Below are 20,773 nucleotides of genomic sequence, written 5' to 3' on the forward strand. Positions count from 1 at the left end.
ACAGGTCAAATGTTCCCTTTTTGTCAGAGCCACTGTCTCTCAGGGATACACACAACCTCCCCTGTAGGCTGCTGGAATAGCTCCAGTTTCCTGACCTGCTTTTGAACTGTGTCCTCCTTAAGAAAAGCCTCTTTAAATATGCCACAGAACCCAACAACACATAAAATATAAAAATGAAGAAAGAAAAAGCGTCTGTCCGAGAGCTGTGAGAAATCTGTTGCCTTATTCCTGCTTCTTATTTTCAAGTCAAGCCAAAGTGACCCTCATGTCACTGGGAAATGAACCACTGCTCACAGTGGGCAGCCAGCCACTGTTAACATGTTACTGCCTCCTCCACTGGCAGTTACAGTCTCTCAATGTACATTTTCAGCTGTGAGCCTTCCCGTCGATCCGTGAGCTGTCCATGGTGCTGAAACACAAACTGTGTTTTTCATTCCTCTGGGAACTTCCATTACAGATCCAGAAAAGTTGATGTTGTTATGAAACACCAACTCAAAATGATTTGTTTGTGTTTGTGAGGGGGAAGTGTTCAATGCCATCGTAGAGGTGAGAGAATTCCTGGCAAATAAAGGAGATTGTTGTGGTTGAATGGATTTGAAATGGAGCCTCCTTTAGGGCTGGTGCAAAGCTGTTGAACAAGTTAAGTTAGGACGATACATACAGCTGAATTCCCTCAGTAAGGTTCAAAAATTGTTCTGATAGGTTTTAGGAAAATCATGGATGTTTTTCAGTGTGTACTGTCTCAAGACCGGCTGAAACAATAACACAGGGAGGAGATTTGACTCCATCTAAGGTCACTCTGCTCCCACAAACCAACACACGGCTAAATTTGTGTGTTATTTAGGATTGTCACAAAATGAGATTTTCACTGTGCAGTGTTTAAGGTGATCGTTGACTCAGTCTAAAGTTGACTAAAATGAAGAGTGTAAAAGTTTGAGAGTTGCTTCATACGGTTTAGAATCAAAACACAAGAATCACAGCTTTTATGGCGTTTTCATGAGAAACAGGGAGCATGGGAGCTAGCATGTCTAACTGAGCTCGTCCCCCTTTCAGCACAACTTAAATAGTTCTGATTGGACCTCGTCTTCTCTGCCAGAAAGAAAAGGGCACTGAGAAAAACTGTGATAAAAATCACTGGTCAACAAAATGAATACAAAATCTGTACAATAAGTACAATGACATCTTTTTTAGGATGTTAGATGTTTTGCTTTAAATACTTTAATTGTTAATTGTCATAGTTTTCTTCATTGGTAGGAGGCATTTAGGAACCTCCAAAAGACAAACTGTGTTTGCCATGTTGGTCTAAGATGAAATCGCCCAGAATATAAATGCCACAAATTTGGAACCAGCGGTCAGTTGTACCTAATCTGAGCTCACCACAGTGAGATTACCCCTCTTGACAGAGAAAGAGTGAGACAGCAAAGGTATCAAATACAAACAATACAAACTGGCAAACAAGTGTTTGTGTTTTTGATTGAATTGCTCCTTGGCTCCACTTCTTTTTCAGCATTTCACTTGTCTTTATTCTCACCCTCTCGTCCACCTTTCCTTCCATCATCCTTTGCCTCATACTAATGTAGAGAAGCAGAGAGACGCTGTTAGACACGACTGTTGAACGCGTGACTCGTCAGGGCCAAAGATGTTCCCAGAGCGTTCAAATGTAAAGCAAAGGAATCTCGACCAAGCACATCGATGTTTGGTGCTGGTGCAGAGATTGGCCTCACATTTCATTATAACAGAAGACAGCAAGGTGTCTATTATTCAGACTGGATGGTCCTGGGAGGCATCTTTTTATTCATATACAAGCTTGTGATTTTTAAAAGGTTTTGATAATGTGTGCTGGCTTCTGTGTACAAATATACAGTATCAACATCAATATTCAATATATTGTGCTATACTATACTGTAATATAGTACTATACTGGGATCCCCCATTATTTAAAATCTGTTCAGGTGAAAGAAAGTGATTTGCCCAGCACTGGAAAGAAAAACTCTTAGTCTGCTTTCTTTAAGTACAGGTGTGGACAGAGAGCATGTACGGTCCACACAGAGACGTTTCAGCTGAAGGTTTGCCGTTCTTATCTAGAAAAAAAATTATTTTGTGTCCACAAGCTCCACTGTATGCTCTTGTAGCAAACTTGTTGTTTTCCTTTTCATTGTTTTCCTTCCTCTCTTCAGTCCCTGTGGGGGACGTGTGGAGCTTGTTCGTGATTTCAAACCTGATCATAAGAGTGAGGTCTGCGGTTTCTGGCTTTCTGACAGAGTTGTTTGTGTTCTCCGGTTCTCACAGGATAGCTCATTCTGGGAGTGACACAGTACAAGACTAAAACCAGCCTTTGTAATTCTTCTGTTTGTTGTCATCCTTTATCCAACATCATCATTTTGCTGTGGTCTGCTGTAATGAATAGACTTTATTGATTTCATAAAGCTGAATGCCAGAACGTGTGTATTCTTTCCTTCCTAGTGTACAAACTATTTGCACATTGCTTTGACAATATGGATTTACTCACCTTCCAGTGGAAAACACACATTAAAAAGCATGCGCACTCACTCATATACGCATTCTCTACACTCCCTAAAATAGAAGCCTTCTGTGCAGAGGATTACATTCAGTGTTTTATAGATATTTTTCTTTGAGTCAATGCTCTCAAAGGATTGCTGCACTGTTGGTGAGTCTTTAAGCCGTTGAGTGAAACAGGACTTCAGCACAAGAATTTTCCCAGATAAATATATGATATCTCCGAACAATAAGAGCTCGAAATAGGAACAAAGTGCTTTTGTTAGTATTAAAAATTAAGAGATGACAGAAAACTGTTTAATAAAAGATGGAATGAGCTTTCTCTGGTTTACTCCTAAATTGGCAGTAAGCTTGATGCATTTAGGCAATAAAGGACTGAATGCAGAGCTGCAGTTAGAGCTGCCAAGTGAGACACCTAAGAAGTTCCTGTATGACAGTCTGTATATGAAGTCTAACAGTTGTTCATCGTTAATTTCAGAAGATGTGGTCAGATGTGTTGAAGACACACTGGACTGCCCCATATCGAGCCTGCTAACACTTTTTCTGTGCCCAAACGTCTGCTGCATCGGCTGCTGTGTATGTTTTTTGTTCATTGTGCTGCACTTTGGTCAAAGGGGCCGATGGCGCGATATGGCAGCCTCGCTTCTGTCAGTCTGCCCCAGGCCAGCTGTGGCTACAACTGTAGCTGCCTCCACCAGTGTGTGAATGTGAGAGTGAATGAATAGTGGCATTGTAAAGCGCTTTGATGCAATCCATTATTATTATTATTATTACTGCTGTGTGTCTTGATGTTTCAGTACTCCACATCAGAGTTAAAAAAATACTCACTTTTCGTTCTTGTCATTTCGATTTTGTTATGGAAAATGACCACATAAGCATACAAGTACTGACTGCAAATAAACTACTGGCTTGGTGTTTTGTCATAACAGATGCGTAGTTGCCTGCAATTTTGTGTTTTTCCATCCATATGGCAGGATTTGTCTTTGCCAATGGGGCACTTGCAGGTGCTTTAGTTTACTGACTGACCCTCAACAAGGTCCAGCTCGTTCTCCAGCCCGCTGTCTCCCTGGAGCGTCAATTAGCGCCGTCAAATCTGCTGCTGTGGCTCATTTACAGACACACTTTCCTTTGACATCTGGTTTCTGACGCACTGGTTTTTAGCACTAGTGCTGTCCACGAGCAGACAAGAAGCACATTAACCCAGAAAAAACACATCTTCGTAAACCTAACCAAGTAGTTTTGAATCTAACCAAGAATGTTTCAGCAACTAAACCAAACTGAGTAGTGATTTAAATTGAAAGTAAAAAATACTGAGCTATCCCTCAGCCTCCTAGCACATACACGCATTTATCAAATCCTACTCTTATATCAGCAACTCACATTAAGAAAGAAATCATCCTGGAGCAAATAGTTGAAATATACAATAATTGTCAATAATGTACCATTCAGTGTATGATATCAGGATGGTCCTTGTGACTTTATTATTATTACTACCTAAAAATAGTTTTAATATAGACTATTCTAAAAGTAAGATGGCCTTGCAGTCACATTGAGCCCAGTCTAATGGTCGAGGTTGAACAAGTACACAAGTACTGCTGATACTACTACTGCTCAAAGAGTATTTGTAATGTTGCTAAAACTTTTAAAAGACCGCAGACTCACGGCATCAGTTTAGTTTGCTGACTGTTGCTAATGTAAGCACGGCCAGCACCAGCAGTCTGTTTCCCTGCAGATTATTGTGCACACCTGTGCACAATGTATTCATGCATTCTGAAAATAAATATGCATTTAACCAATATTTCTGATGCTAACCAGTGGGAGCAGCAGTGTTTACTCTTCTAGTAGACAGCAACAGAAAGGAGGAAACAGTTTAGGTACATACTAATAATGATCTTCCTCTTGACTTACTGTAGATGTGAAGAGGTGATGGAAGTCAAAGAGATTAATTTGGTCAATTGTGATGATGTATTGTAACGAAGCTGGATGTTTTTTGTTACAGTAACATGATTTATGCAAGACACCCTGACTTGTGTAGCACGCCAGGACCACTTCTCATAATTATTTGACCTAACTAATCTGATGAGTGCATCAAGTTCTTAAATAACTGGAATTTGCATCTTACACGATATAAGATATTAAATTTACATTTAGAGGGGTGATGTGCTTTATACCATGTGGCTGAGGCCATTAAATTACACTCATTAAATTACAAGTATCCTTTAATGCCATGCATCAAATTGTTTCCTAATGCTGTTCCAAAAATCCAGCAACGCAGATTATAGTCATTTGCATATTTGCACTGTGACAGGGTCACACACACACTAAAAAGTTTGCTTTTGCATTTGTGGTTAGAATTCAGCTTTTCTTTCAGATGTGAAAAGAGAATTATTTTTGGAGGTCACCATAGACATGCTGCTGCCTCTGCTTTTATTCTTTCCTTTCATTCTGCTTTTTGGTTCATTACCGGAGATGTAAGACACCGTTTGTATCTGTCTGAAAAGGCCTTGTCTGGGAGCTGTCATCTCTCTTTTACATGCTGATGGAACTCTGGTGAACTTAAAAAGGTGTAGGACTCATTGATGCTTTAGAAAAAACTGCTTTTAATTCACTCAATTTCAGTTTCAACTCAGTTTTATTTATTTACAGTAGCCTAAATTCACAACAACACAATCCTATCATATTATAGAGAAAAGCCCTACATTTAGACGATCCCCTATGAGCAGCACTTGGCGACAGTGGGAAGGAAGAACTCCCTCTTAAGAGGAAAAAGCCTCTGGCAGAAGCAGGCTCAGGCATATGCAGCCATCTGCTGAGACTAGTCAGGGGTGCCCTGGGAAACAGAAAAGAAACTTCACTTTGCAAGTGGACGTGTGCAGTGACCTGAAAGTTCACGTTAAGCTCAAAACACCAGACTCGTGCTGTACCTGCCTTTTTCTAAGCCTCCCTTCTGTTTGCTATTCTGTTTGTGCCTGTTTTTGTCACATTGTTTGATTCATCTGCCGAAAGGGCATCGGGGAATGACAGTGTGTCCTGTGCGCTCAGCCAGCCTTCTCTGTGTAAATAAAGGTTTAAGTTTGTGCTGCAAACTTTTTTCCATGGCAGCAGCAGTCTGCAGACGATGGCATGAAAACCCAGCATGCGCTAAAGCAGTTTCCACTGAGCAGAATAATGTACCATCTGTTGAAACACTGTCACCCCACAGCTTTGTTCGGCTCCCAGCAAACATTTTGACATTGAACTGTTGTTGATAGGAAGCACTGCGCCGTGTTGAAAATGAAAATTGAGACAGCATCTGTACTTGGCTGTTTCCTTCGCCGGAACCAAAATACTGCATTTCAGGGATCCAGAGCTGCTGTGATCTTTTTTTATCATACACATATAATATCATGTAAAAAACTTGATTTTGATTCCTGCTTGAGATCTTGAAGGTCATGTGTTTATTCATCAATATTGAATCAATTCAATTCAAAATCAATTCAATTTATTCATTGAATCAATTCATTATGCCCCTCTAGATCAACAGATTCCCTGTAACACGTAAGTCCACAGTCTGGAAACGGTTCCACTTCGACCTGACGAATGAAAGCTATAAACCGACATCAAGAACATTTACTTCTGTATGCAGAGGTTCAACCAGCATTCATATTAGACAGATGTATTTTAACTAGGCTGTATAATGGATTATTGACTTCTTACTCCTTTTTATCCAACATCAATATGAACTTGGTCATACTCACATTTCGCTCAGCTGTTGAGTTTTTGACTAAACAAGCAGCAGATGTGAATTGATTTTCTCTAAACCAACACAGACACTTTTAAAATCAATTTTAGGCAAAATTGACAATTTAATAACAAAATTCTGCAGAACAGAGGTGTTAGGGTGAGTGCAAAGCATTTTTTTTCCTGTTCCAATATGATGAGGAAACCCTGGCATCTGGGATCTGCAGATATCGAGTACCGATCTGATGCTGGTGTTTGAATTTAGGAAATTCTGCAATCTTCAGTAATGTTTTAACATGCTTAAAGATATAAATTTATAAAGCCAAGTACATTTTTGGTATTAATTTAGAACAATTCCGCCATGCACGTATAATAATAACTTATGTATGATGTAATGTGTATTTTGGTTTCAGCGATCCACTGAAGTTTAGACAAATGTGTTTCAAATCAAACGAGCCTTCTGCTCGACCATCTCTGATTTCCATAAAAATTATATAGTAGAAAATGTGAACATTTATAAGGATTACTGTGAAATTTTAGCTTCATGTATCAAATACTTTTCAAGGCACATTTTTTTGAAAAATGCCCAGCTGAGCCACCTTCAGGCCTTTTTGTTGCACGTTGAAATCTGAGGCAATGTTTTGATCTCAAAGTCTATTAAATATAAAAGCCTGAAATTTTCACTGATTTTTCTTATCAAAATAAATCAGACTCTGTCATTTGGGACAGATAAAGAACATCAAAAAAATATTGATGGATTAAAATGTGAAAGAAAAAACATCCAGCACTCCTGAAAAGCCTCATATGTGAGCACACATTCATTAAAAACATGCAGATTGTATTTTGTTGGCATATCTTTCATTTTTGCCACCACTACAAGCTCAAATTCTAGAAGTTCAAGCAGGAAATGTTGTAAAAACCGGCAAGTTTGAGATGGAATGACCCCACTGGTGCTGCCCATCTTGTGTTTCCACTTTGGCTGGCTGACCAGGTCACTGAAGCTGATATAATGACCTTTCCTGTCAGCTACACAAGTTCATACCACAGTCAGGAAGCAAAAGTAAGACCCACTGGAAAATTCCAGGATTTCCTGATAGGCAGTCCGCGCTGAAGTAGTCGACACTGGAGTTGGACTTCATCTGATCGCTAGACTAGTGATCTTCTACAGAAGCAGCTTGATGCTGTCAAAGAACATGAAAACAGTGACCTGATCAACTAGCCAATAGGGCAAAATGAGACTGTAAGTACCAGAGAAGTTGGTTAGCAGCCTCTGAAGATTTGCATACTGATTCATTAAAAAAAAAAAAGATGTTGTAAAATATGCTTGAACAGCCATTATTCTGCACAGGCAGACTGCCCAAGTAAAGTCTGTGTGTGGGAGACAATGCCTTGGTCTGTGACTGGCTGAAAACACGTTCTGAGTGAACCCAGTAGGTGTGTGTTGTATCACATGTAGTGACTGAGAAACTCACTAATCAAACGATGGGTAAACACATTTATCGTGCAGAAATGCCGACTGATTGAATGTTTGACAATGAATTGTGCCAAGGACATAGACAGTCCATGGCAAAATTTACTGTAGGGCTCTAACTGGTTTGCTATCATATAAGGTTAGGTTTAATACAGTTTTCTACTATAGTGATTTCTAACCTTGCTATTTGTAGCTCTGTTCCAGCTGATGTGATAAATATTCATTAGAAAGTTACAGTTTGGTAAAATTCTTCTGATATGGAGCATTGCATAGATTTTCTTTGGGAGCTGTTTCTCACGCAGAAATAATAATCTAGGAGACGTGACCTTTCTTGAGGACACAAATGAAGTGGTTTTGTGTTTTCTCCATGGCATTTGAATGATACTTAAGAAAACAGCAAGAAGCTTGTAAAAAAACAATGAGAATGCACTTTGAAAGTGTCTGAAAATGACTGATTGTGACTTGTAAAGCCCCCTGTGAACACTTAAAAACCTAAAGATAGAAAAGAGACTCGTGCTTCGTGCAAGAAATAAGAAGTGTTCTTATCATTTTGTGGTGGAAATCTGGTTTGTAAAGGCAGGCTAAAGCTAAACGTGTGTTCTAAAAGAAAATCAAATGTTGGTCTTCAAAGTGTTATTGTTAGAAGAAAAAACACTCGGCTTGCTGTAAATCCAGCTGCAGATTCTAAATATGTTTGCATGAAGTTCAATCCAGCGCTCTCTAATAATGTGTCAAACTGTACTGAGCTTTGAAGTGCTCCATTCAAAACCAGGAGATCCTTAGCAGTCAAACTGGGACTTAACTGCTAAGCCATATTAACGATCGTACTCCAGGAACTATCTGGGAACGACAAACACACCGAGCCTGCCTCGCTCTCTACCTCCTCTCCTTTTCTTTTCATCTGTGTTTTCACAAAGCAGAGGAGCCGAGTCTTTGAAAAATGACCTGAGAGAGAAAGGCAGACAGCAGCAAAAGAGGAACAAGGGGGAAGGGTTTTAGCGTCGCACAGGCAAACTCAAGGGGCCACAGTATTAATGGGGAAAGGGCTTCAAAGCTGTTGGTGATGCACAGGGGCCCCAAGCAGGAGATGAGGTGTTAGGGTGCGGGGTGGAAAAAGATGGAAAGAAGAGAAATGAAAGGGAAGGAAGAGGAAGGGAAGCGAGAAGATGCTTTTCTCTTTTCTGTCAGAGTGAGGTCAGCCACTAACTAAATGTTCAGCTTATCCTCTTCCTCTCATGCTGTGGAATCTTAGGTCTAGGCGTGCTTACTGGAAGAAGAATAAGGTACACTTATTATCTTTGACACTACTGTATAACTAAATGTCACATTCCATGTTTTCTGCTTCTGTTGCTATGCTGGAACACAACAAAGATTTCCAGCCCATTAAAACGTTTGTTCTTGCTGCTCTGAAATCTTTGAGTTGATCACTGGAAGTTTGCATTAGACAGCAGATAACAGATGGACGTGGCTGCCCTGACTGAACAAGCTTATAATAGTCTTTTCACTCACTATGTGTCTACACAGCACTCTGCATTTAATCATTAGTTATCATTAATCTCTGGCTCTCTTCCACAGTGTTTCTTTTGTCCTGTCTTTCTCCCATCTTCCCCAACAAATCGTGGCAGACAGCTGCCCCTCCCTGAGCCTGGTTCTGGCCAAGGGAGTTTTTCCTTCCCACTGTGGCTGAGTGCTTGCCTGTAAGAGGTCATCTGGGGCTTTCTCTGTATTATTGTACGGTCTCTACCTTACAGTATAAAGCATCTTGAGGTGACTGTTGTTGTGATTTGGGCTATATAAATAAAATAAAATTGAATTCGTGTTTTAGGTGCTGTGTTGTTGTTGTTGTTGTTGTTTTTTTGGAGCAGAGGATAAAGTGCTAAGATACAGTCCCGATCAAAAGTTTAAGACCACTTGAAAAATGGCAAAAAATCATATTTTGCATGGTTGGATCTTAACAATGTCACGGCTGGGGCCGTAGTCGTGTGGTGTTTGGAGAGGAAGGATCCAAGTTGCAGACAACGGCGGTGATGCGAGTGAGGTTTATTGATGACGGGCAACAGTGACACAAAGTGGTGATGAAAATTACAAAGGAAACTGAACTGGGAAAGTTAGTAAGCTGACCTGAAACATAACACAAAGGAAGGACACGAGGCGAGGAGCAGAGAGACACGGAGAAACACAAAACAACACAGCCGAACCGACGATGAACACAGTTAACCAGACACTATATATACACACACAGAGGAACACAAAATGGCAAACCGGAGGGAGGCACAGCTGATCCTAATTACACAGACGAGACAGGGAGAGTACAAAACTGAACACAGTGAAGTCACAAATGGATCTACAAAGTAAAACAGGAAGTATACACTGACAAAACAAAGAACATGAAACTGATTGGGAGCATAAACTATAACCAAAGAACTAGAACATCCAACCGCAAATATATATATATATATTAGGGGTGCAACGATACACAAAATTCACGGTTCGGTTCGATACTTTGGTGTCACGGTTCGATATTTTTTCGATACAAAAAAAATGTTCATGCCTTTTTAATTTGTCATTTATTAAAATTATAAATATATATTTTAACTCAAAAGTACAGTTTTTAAATTTAATGTTGCTGAAACAACAAAGTAATAAAATAATAAATCTATCTGATCGAGAAATCACTCATCTTTGGAAAAGAGAGTTTATTACAGAGAAATGTCCATTTTTTATTCCAAAATAAAAGCTATACTATACGCTTCTTCTGGGCTATATTCTCAGCAGCATATTAAACATATCAGGTCCCATAAGGAGAATCATGTGCTAACGGCTGTCTAAATGATTCGGGTAAAGTTTGTAGCATGCGTGCTTGTTGTTTTTGTCTGCTTCCACTTGTCTTTGCACTAGGATGCTGTCGGAGTAAATGTGCAGTCATATTCGTTGTGTTCCCACTAGAGCTGTCAGCGTTAATCTCGTTGAAATGACGTTAATGACGTTAATGCGTGGGACTGGACTGCGTCAACACGTTAACGAGCTAACTGCGCTAACGCACTAGTTCCCACCAATGTAATTGAGCATTGCGTGGCACATCCAACATACTGTTTTACTTTTGTCCATGATGCGCTTACCTTCAGGGTCATACTTCACATGAAAACCAAAATAGTTCCAAACGCCACATCTGAATGAGGGTGGGGGAGGTTCAATTTGCCATGTTGCAAGGAGAGCTTAATGTCTCGCTCGCTTGCCCTGCGCTCAGTGGATCTGCGTTCGACTACTCCGCCTAGGCTGCACTGTCGAGCGCAGATCCACTGAGCGCTCAACACAGACAGCATCGTCAGAAGGAAAGTTGATAAAATAAATTAAAAATTTTGTATTGTTCATACATATGCGTACCGAACCGAAAACACTGTATCGAACGGTTCAATATCGATACGAGTATCGTTGCACCCCTAATATATATATATATATATATATATAGTCAGAATACCCCAGAACATAAGATAATAATAATAATAATAATAATAATAATAATAATAATAATAATAATGACAACAAGCACAAAATGCTGGGTCAACGACCCAGGACCATGACAAACAAGGTTCCAAGTAGAGCTTCAATGTGCAACAAGAAGAAATAGGAGTGAGACAAAACATTTTTTGAGCATGAAATTTATTGAAAACAACGCTTAAACTGAAACAGGCTGTTTTACAGCTGATCAAAAGCAAACCAAGCTTATCAAGCAAATCCTTGAAAGCTAGGTTAGGAAGCTGTATTCAGAAACTTTACGACACAAATACCTGCTAATTAGGGCTGAGTTACACGCTGATAACATGCAAGAGTTTCGCTTGCAAAAAAAAAAGAGAGAGAAACTTCTTGGACAGGCTGCACCAACCCCAACACAGCAAGGTTTTTACAAGCCACCATCGGCACACTGAAAATAAGAGTCCAAGTCTGAATCTGTGGTGGTGAGCACTGGCACACAAACCCTGCATGTCCAGGTGGGCATCTTAATATTGGAGTCTATGGGACTGACCTGCTGTTGGAACCAGCATCATGTGGTCACTAGGGGAATTGCAGTTTTTTGGCCCTTGTTGCCAAAACCAGATCGATTGTTTCCATGTGGAAAAAACCAGACCGTTCTCATTCCGGATGCGTAACATACCGCCGATTTGTCAAGTCCCAAGGCGTCCCATAGGAACGTGAAAGGTAACCTTCCTGGTCCCTATGATACGCACCGGATTGTGGATGGAATCCGCTAGAATGACGCTCCCATCGGTAACACACGTTCCAGCCGTGTATTCCAGCCCTAACCCTAACCTTAATCCTAACCATAACCTTATCCCTGACCTTAACGACAGTCTTAATCGTATTAGATACTGTTTTCCAAAGCGATTAATGATTCGAAAGTAAAAGAAATGTACATGTGTAGATTCATTCCAAACGGTTCTCAAGTTTCCTGCCGTTTCCGAACGCGTAACATAGAGACGTATTGGGTGGCCGAAAGAGTAACATACGATTTATCACATGAAGTAACATGTTACGTTTTGGGATGAGAACGGGAACTGAGTTAGGGAAATCATTTTAGAGCAGTGAGGACATCGTCAGCTATCTGTCTTTGTGTTTACAAAAGGAAACTTCTGTGAGTCTGATTGAAGAATCAGCAGGGTCAGAAGGTTTGCACTGCAAAGATGTAGCAGAGCAAGAGCAAATTTACTACATCTTTTTCATGTTTATTTTTTCATGTCAGGCTTTTCCTGTGTTATTATTGTTTACGCTTAGGGGCGATCGTGGCTCAAGAGTTGGGAGGTCGCCTTGTAATCGGAAGGTTGCCGGTTCGAGCCCCGGCTTGGACAGTCTCGGTCGTTGTGTCCTTGGGCAAGACACTTCACCCGTTGCCTACTGGTGGTGGTCAGAGGGCCCGGTGGCGCCAGTGTCCGGCAGCCTCGCCTCTGTCGTTGTGCCCTTGGGCAAGACACTTCACCCGTTGCCTACTGGTGGTGGTCAGAGGGCCCCGTGGCGCCAGTGTCCGGCAGCCTCGCCTCTGTCAGTGCGCCCCAGGGTGGCTACAATGTAGCTTGTGAATGTGTGTGTGAATGGGTGGATGACTGGATGTGTAAAGCGCTTTGGGGTCCTTAGGGACTAGTAAAGCGCTATATAAATACAGGCCATTTACGCTTAACGGATTTTATTTTATTTTTTGTAAAATGTCCGTGTTGAATTCTTCCAAAACGCAAACATTTCTTGGCAGCGTACACAGAGCTGAACAGTTGGACACGGTCACTCGGGCTGCTATTTATTCTGCTTTGATAAAATATAATAGAATTCACAATACAGTAGTCCTACTTTACATAGTCAGTCACTAAACTGCTTTGTGCAATCAATGAATTTAGACATTTATCTGAAGTCTGGCTTTTTATAGGTCACCATTTTTTTCCTCTTATTTCAAATTAAGAGGTGTTTCCAGTCCCTTTGCAAAAGGTGTATCAAATCAAGACCTAGTGATTCAGTCTGCTTTTACAAACATTTGGGAAAGGAAGGGTTGCTGTAAAGAGCTCACTGAATTTGAGTGTGGTGCTGTAATACGATGCCATCGATACAAGTCAGTTTAGGTTATATTATATATATACGTAGTGATATGTATGAAGTGATAAAGCTACATGAAAATGCTGTCTTTGTTAGATGTCATGCCTTGTGTATACTCTTTGTTTGTTTGATTGAGATTTGTAATTTATTGAACTGCTCAGGTTGCTAGTTGTTTGAACTTGCAAATCCACTGAAGCTTAATTAAAATGGGCTTTTAGTTTGAAGTGGTTAACTCATTTCAGTAGGGAATTCAATACAAAGCTTCATCACCTTTTATTATCGTGCACACATGCAGCAGGACTTATCTTTCTATGTATTAAACACAAAAAACACATATAGAAACACACACACCTGTTTATTTTTGTTAAAGAAGAGTGCCTCAAACAGTGCATGCTGGGACGTCTGTTACTATGCTAGTTATGCAAGGTTAATTTAATGGGTTGAATAAACCCTGAGATCTGAGCAGAAAAATCAGTTTTGTGATAAACTGACTTTAATATTACAACATTTACATGCACAACATTTGAGAACTGTGCTAAAATCTTATCTAACATTTTATGGTGTCATCAGTAGCAGCTTACAGTTTGTTCAGTTCATTCAGTTTCAGAACTCCAGTCACTGAGCTCAATATGTGTTTTGCCTGAGGAGGACATTCTTTAATTAGGCTGTCAGTAGCAGATTGACAGCCCCTCCACCCCTCAACTAAAACATCAATATTAACTGTTACCGTTAACACAAATTTAATAGGCTATCAGTTAGTTTTACTTGTGCTGATTCACCTCCATCCATCAGGTGAGTAGTGACCAGTATGGGCTTAGTACCAGGGACAGGTACAAAGAATTTTTCCCTCTGTGGAACTCCATGGAAAATCTCTGAGTGTGAAACCGTCACTGGTGATGACCCCACCAACCCTAACCCTAAATTTAAGCAAGTAGGAAATATAATTTAGTTTTTATGCAATTGTTCTCCCAACTCCTACTAACTGGGGAACAAAGAAAATAATCATTTATAATAAGTAGGTTCCCCTCTTCTCCAAATGTTAGGATTATGGTTACTACCTATGATGACCTCAGAAGGTTAGAACAAGGTAGAAATATTCACTTTATTCAGAATTATTCTATATAAAATACCTTAGTGAACATGAACTTTTCAGAGTATTTTTTATTTGTCTACTGCCCATACGCTCTCAGCTATTCTTTGCACAGTGCCAAGTCTCCTCCTGCTTAGAAGTTTGCAAAGAGCTGTAAATCCTCTCTATATTGTGCTATATATACACTTGGCTTCCCGTGGCTTTAAAAGCTAGAACTCTGTGTGATGTCTGGCTGCAGTAATGCAGTGCTGCTTACTGATTTGGTTTTGTTCTGTTGCTTTCTCATGAGCGACTGGCTGGAGGCTGTTTGGGTGAGCGATGAGGAGCGCTGTCTCAATGAACGGCTTCAGGGTGGCCAGGGGTGGAAAATGGAATGTCACGCAGACACATATGCATCCATACACAAAGACAAGATACAGATGTTTCATACTTGAACACAAAAACTCAGTGGTCCTTGCACAGTCCAACCTCTCCCCCACCACACACACACACACATCGCCAGTCTTTTATCTCTCTCTCCTCGTCTCATTTCTTGTTGCACTGCTTCGGGCTGTGTGCAAATTCATTCACTGTGAAAATGGAAGGCAGCTCCGCGCTGCACACTTTCATTTAGTCTCATTCAGTTAGCCACAGACTCTCTGCATGCTGCTCTCACCCACATTTCAGTTGAAATTAAAGATGTCTAAACACTTACGCAAACTGACACAAAAGTAATTAATTTCAGAGTCAACACCACACGCCCAGTCTCTAACTTTCTGGGGCCTTTGACGTCTCCTCAGGGTGGATGTCGCCTGTAGGCTCCGACATTGTGTCTGATTTCCTATTGCAGAAGAAGTATTGTGATTAGCAAGGAAAGCGATTGTGCAGATAAAAAAAATGCGGTCTTCTATGGGGTCAGAGTCGTTACAACTACATTAAATGGACTTTTAACATTGGAGCATTGCTCCTGCTGTTTTTAAATAACTCTCAAATAGTTACATTTCACACATTCTGTGATAATGGTCGCATGCAGGAAGTCATCACTAATCCCATTCTCTTCTCTTTTTTTTGCAGATGCGTAGTACTCGAGGTGTATCCATTTGGCCTGTGGGATTTGTGGGTGGCAGAGCATATGAGCGCCCCCTGGTGTCTGGGGGTAAAGTTGTGGGCTGGTACACTGGCTGGAGGCCAGACCGACCTTTTGCCACCGACATGGCAGGTAAGAGGCAATCTGTACATCAGCTAAAGTGCAAGGATTACTTGGTCGGACATAAATATAACGAGCTTCTACCATCCATGTCCCCACATCCAGAGAGATATATGGATCCGGATTAGTGTTTTATATTTTTTTTAAAGAAAAGTAGCTAAAGGTTTAGATCCATTTAATGAATTTGGCATGAATAAGTTGGTTTAAGGTCAAATGGTCCAAAGGGAGGACGCAGACAGCTCAAGTTCCAAAATCTAAAAGATGAATTGTTAAACTGAATGTGTCCTATGTGGACAGTCAGCTGACATGGCAAAGAGTTCAAGTAGACATTTCACAATAAAAATCTAACACATTTTATTATATTAACCAAATGTCTGTGGCTCCCTTATTACTAGCAAAATGTCTGGCCGTTAAAGCAAGATGCTGTACTTAAAACTATAGAAAGAAATCAAGGATATCTTTTGAGCTACACAGATATGCAGACAGGTTCATATGTCTTCTCTGTCAGTGACTTCTTTATGGGGGGGGGTTGAAAAGAAAAATTATAAGTTATATAATTAAAAAAAAATGTTATTCTTATGTTCAAACTTTAAAGTTGTTGGGATCAGTTTTTCCCAGATATTTGGTGTTTAGATTTGTGTTTCTTATGGGCATTTTCTAGTTTTTGTGTCGCTGAGAACAGTATCAGCATTCTTGTTTATTAAACTCTTAGTAAAACCAGTGTTCCTGTGGCTGTGCGGTGTATGGGGCACATGGAAGGTCCTTGTCACTCAATAGAAAACATTCATACTGAGCATAATTATTCCAAAATTTATACAAAGCATCTAAACATTCATAGTGACATTTTGTGAGGTGGCTTAACATTTATAACATTGCTCCTTTGGTATATTACATTAAGTTCATGTGACTTAGCCTAAGCACCGTAGTGCCCCCTCAAGATAACAGCACACTTCTCTTGTGCTGACTTCACTTAATTTTCTTAAGGCAATAATGTTGCATACATATTACATATATGTGGTTTATTCAGTAAGGTTGCTTGTAGCCAGCCAGTATGTTTGTCATTAATTTATCCAGATTTATACAATTTTATTACTGACTCACTATTACTCAAACCACAGATTTATTTGCTGCCAGCGAGTAGAACTTGCACAACTTTTTCCAAATGACCTGTCGCAACTAATCGGTGTATATGTCAGGCAATCAGTAACAAGAAATTGCAGTGTAGAAAAGCTAAATCATGTTTGCAGCCAGTCTGACTCAGCATTACCTTTACAGTGTGACCAATGGAGCTATGAGAAGTAGATTGTGCAAGTGGTAGATGTCTCATTCTGTCTGTATCTTAGTCATAGTTTTAAAAGAGATCTGCACCGGGCGTGATCATCAAGCGCTTTAAAATCAAATCAGCTGGTTAAATGTATCATTACAGTTGATAGATACTGTATCAGTCACTGTGAGGCTTTAGAATTCAGGTCACGTGTCATCCATCTGTTGGTTTAACTCTTACCACTCGTTGCCAAATTGTGGATTACACAGCAGAGTTATTTGAATAGGAAATTGGCCATTACATGTGGGGCTATGAAACTGTAAAACTTTGGTTGCTTTTTTAACTTCTTTCTGGAAGCTTCAAAAGGTTTTATTTTTTATTTATTTATTTTTTTTTTTTTATTTTTTGTGTCCCGTTTGGATCTTTAGCCATCAGAATTGTTGTCTTAAGGCCAAGAAAGATGCCAAGCGGATTTATTTTACCAAGTGGATCATCATGGCCTTGCCATATTGGTCCATTTGATTGACCTTTATTATAATTATGTATTTATTTTATTTTCGGTTGCTACAAACGGGACAGACGTGACTGGGGGATAGGACAGGGAGAAAGAATGAAAGAAAGAGAGGGAGAGAAAGAAAACCAAAGGGTCTCTTCTCCCCTTTGGTTTTCAAAAGGTTTTATTGACGAGTTCATTGATTACAAAACAGTTAAAGCCAGTTGGAGTGTTTCGGCCTGCTGGCTTTCATCAAAGCAGGAAACCAAACAGAAAACATTACTCCGTGTTCCTTGTGTCCTGAATTTACCTGCTTAGATCAGACAGCTTTTCTGTTGAGCTTCTGTTTTTTCATGGATTAATTTGCCGTAAAATGAGATCCGATCCTTCCAATTTAATGTTCTGATTGTAAGACCTCCACATAGGACCTGCTGTGCTACTTTGGCTGATTGTTTGTTCCGGAGAAATCACCACATGGGATTGTAGAGCGCTGTAAAACAGTGCTGAACAGCAACAGACTGGGAGGAATTTGAATTTAAGGAAGCCAGTGGGGTGAAAAAAAAAGTCAGAGGCATCAGGAAACTCGGCAGCTGATGTATTTTAAATAAAGCAGATTCTAGAAACACTCCTCAGATGACAGCTGCTGGTTACACCTACCTGTGCCGGCACACCCATCAGTCAAAGCAGCAGCCGCTGCCATCTACACATTACACCTACAGAATGGAAACCCATGCCCTGAAGCTCCCAGTGCCCAGTTTTTGTGCTGATGTGAATGCCAGAGGAGGTTTGAAACTGCAGTTACTCAGTCAGCAGAGCACTGGTGACTTTTACACACTGTGAACCTCAATAGTTGGCATCCACTCTTTCCCCACTTCATGGCTGAATTTCTCTGGTTCCTGAGCACTTACAGCTGATCATGGAATATCTGGGAAGAAAGCAATTTCACAAGCTCACTTGTTGCAATCATGGCACACGACACTCGAATACAGTGAGCTCTTTACAACAACTCATCCTTTCCAAAATGTTTGTAAAAACAGACTGCATGAATAGGTGCTCGATTTTATGCACCTGTGGCATAAATAAAAAAGAATAAACCTGTGGAATTCAAAGATTAAGACGTGTGGCCCTTTTGGGACCCTTATTTGTGTCTATGTAGTGTATAAATAAATAGATGTCTGAATTCATTCATTGCACAAACCAGTTTAGTGATTGACTATGTTATGCAGGACTACCTTACTATGACTTCTATTATATTTTTCCAAAGAATAAATAGCAGCCTGAGTGCCCAATCTAACTGCTGAGCTCATTTTGGAGGAATTCAACACTTACAAGGACAAAAGGTTAAGAGTATAATAATAATAATAATAATAATAATAATAATAATAATTATTATTATTATTATTATTATTAGTAGTAGTAGTAGTAGTAGTATACAGAACATTTATGCCAGAAAATGTTTTAATGGCAGACTGCACTAATATGTGCTTGAATTTATACACTGTGGCAATGGAACTGAAAACCCTTGAATTCAAAGGTTAAAAGGTGTTGCCCAGTGTGTCCCATGTACAGCCAGCATAAAAGTATCCAAATGTACATCTATTGTACATTTGGATGCTTTAACATCTGTGGGGACTGACTTGCTATTGGCCTCAAATGGCCATTGTAGAAAAGACGTTTTTGGCCCTTGCTTTGGTTTTATTGATTTAACACTTAAGGTGTCCGCTTTAAACAAAAACTAAAGCCACTGTGTCTGACCCCAAACTGGTCGTTTTCATTTGATCTTAAGAGAATTATCAGACTTCTTGGCTTGTCTGCAGATTTTTTAGTGTCTTTTAGCTGGTTGAAGTCTACTGACTTAGTTCATTCTCATCATGCTGCTTGACTTGCAGCAGGCAGTTGCTGTCAGAGGTGAAAAAGTCCAATTAACAACTGCAACACCTGCCAGCAATAAACATCAAGTAAAGATTTAAATACTGAAGCTAGTGGAGCATTTCTCTCATGAGTCTCTCGAAACCAAAGGAAAGCTAAAAGGAAGCTGATTTTTGGACCTATACTGTCAGGTGGACACATACATGACCCCATACAGGATGTTTCAATAAGTAACTGTTTGCTAAAGTTTTCAGTTTGAATGTTTTGCCTTGTTTACAATATTTACAGCCGGCTCCACTGCCCCCTAGTTGCAGCTCTAATGGAGGTTTGAACAAACAGTCTTATTTAAGGCAGAGTATGGAAAGCTCAATGTTCAAGTGTCACGTGATCATATTGTAATTGGATAGTTCAAAAAATGGGAAACAAAAAATAGAGAATGGGAATAAGGAGCTTTGGCATCTAATTGATTTAATGAGAATATTAGCTATACTAGCCTAACAAGCAGCACTGATGTTAGCTGTATTAGTACACTTGGTCAAAAGTAATGTTCTTCAAAGATAATGTTCACTCTGCAGTAATAATCCACAGCTGCATAGCTGCCGGATACTTTCTGGATTGGCTTTAATTCTCAGACAGGAAACTACTTCCATGTTTTTCTGTTATTAATATATGAAATCAGCGTTAAATCCTAAACTGTAGCCAGATTTTTGGTTTTAGGGATTTCAGATTGTCATAATTGGAGCAGACAGTTACTGGCAATGACAGGTGTCCTGTTTATGTCATCAGGTTTATTGGTTTCATTGATCACTTCATGCTGTTGATGCAACACACATTAACCTTGTTTTGTCAACTTTGTGTTGGCAACAGAAAGAAAGCCTTTAAGTCGTGACCAAACTTTAGCACAGAGTGAAATGTTACTCCACAACTTTGACGGCATGAATGAAAAAGCGTGTGCGAGGTGTGTGAGTTCTGAAGATAGCACTTCATTAGTGTGAATGCTTGAAAAGCATTCACAGTATTGTTCTTCGAATCTTTATTATTATTTTTCCGTACGATTTTTGGACGCCAACTCCTTCAAAACCGTTCAACTTAGAAAAACCATTCAAACACCATTAGATTCCTCTTCTTTTGGACAAGTGTGCTTCTATTTTTCTCATTTTTAACATTTATATTTTTAATTTTATTCAACTTTTTTCAACAAAAATTTCCCATGTATTTCAATGGGGAGACCCTTCAAATCCTCATTCAACTTACTTATTTTTCAACTCTTACTACTTCCACATACGTTGACATAGAGCCACCATTCAAACTTTAAAACGAAGCCAAGAGATTCAACTATTCAACTTGTATTTATCTTTTCAATATCTATTATACTTTTTCTTCAGTTCTAGTTTAAGTTTCATGCTGTTTTTTCAGCCGTTTCAGAGTTTATAATGGGTGTGTATGGGACGGAATGTTGCCGCTAGAGTGAGACAGCTCAACTGCTAGAGTGAGAGGAGCAAAAAAATTAATCTTAAAATCTTTTTTAAAACTGCTGCTGTGTCCGCAGCGTTTGCTCTACAGGTATGATTTTACCCTCAAAACGTAGC

The 20,773-nt window shown here is 39.7% G+C and overlaps 1 protein-coding gene across 1 annotated transcript in view; it reads left to right on the plus strand.

Annotated features, from left to right (window-relative positions):
* Window positions 1–20,773, plus strand: part of b3gat2 (beta-1,3-glucuronyltransferase 2 (glucuronosyltransferase S)) — a 68,896-nt gene that overhangs the window by 18,737 nt on the left and 29,386 nt on the right. Inside the window, exon 2 of the mRNA XM_084949418.1 lies at window positions 15,426–15,570. Coding sequence (XP_084805544.1) covers window positions 15,426–15,570 — 145 coding nt within the window. The remainder of the gene's footprint in view (window positions 1–15,425; window positions 15,571–20,773) is intronic.

The sequence above is a fragment of the Perissodus microlepis genome, chromosome 13 (genome assembly GCF_051167445.1).
Source record: "Perissodus microlepis isolate ML-2025 ecotype Zambia chromosome 13, ASM5116744v1, whole genome shotgun sequence".
Taxonomy (NCBI): domain Eukaryota; kingdom Metazoa; phylum Chordata; class Actinopteri; order Cichliformes; family Cichlidae; genus Perissodus; species Perissodus microlepis.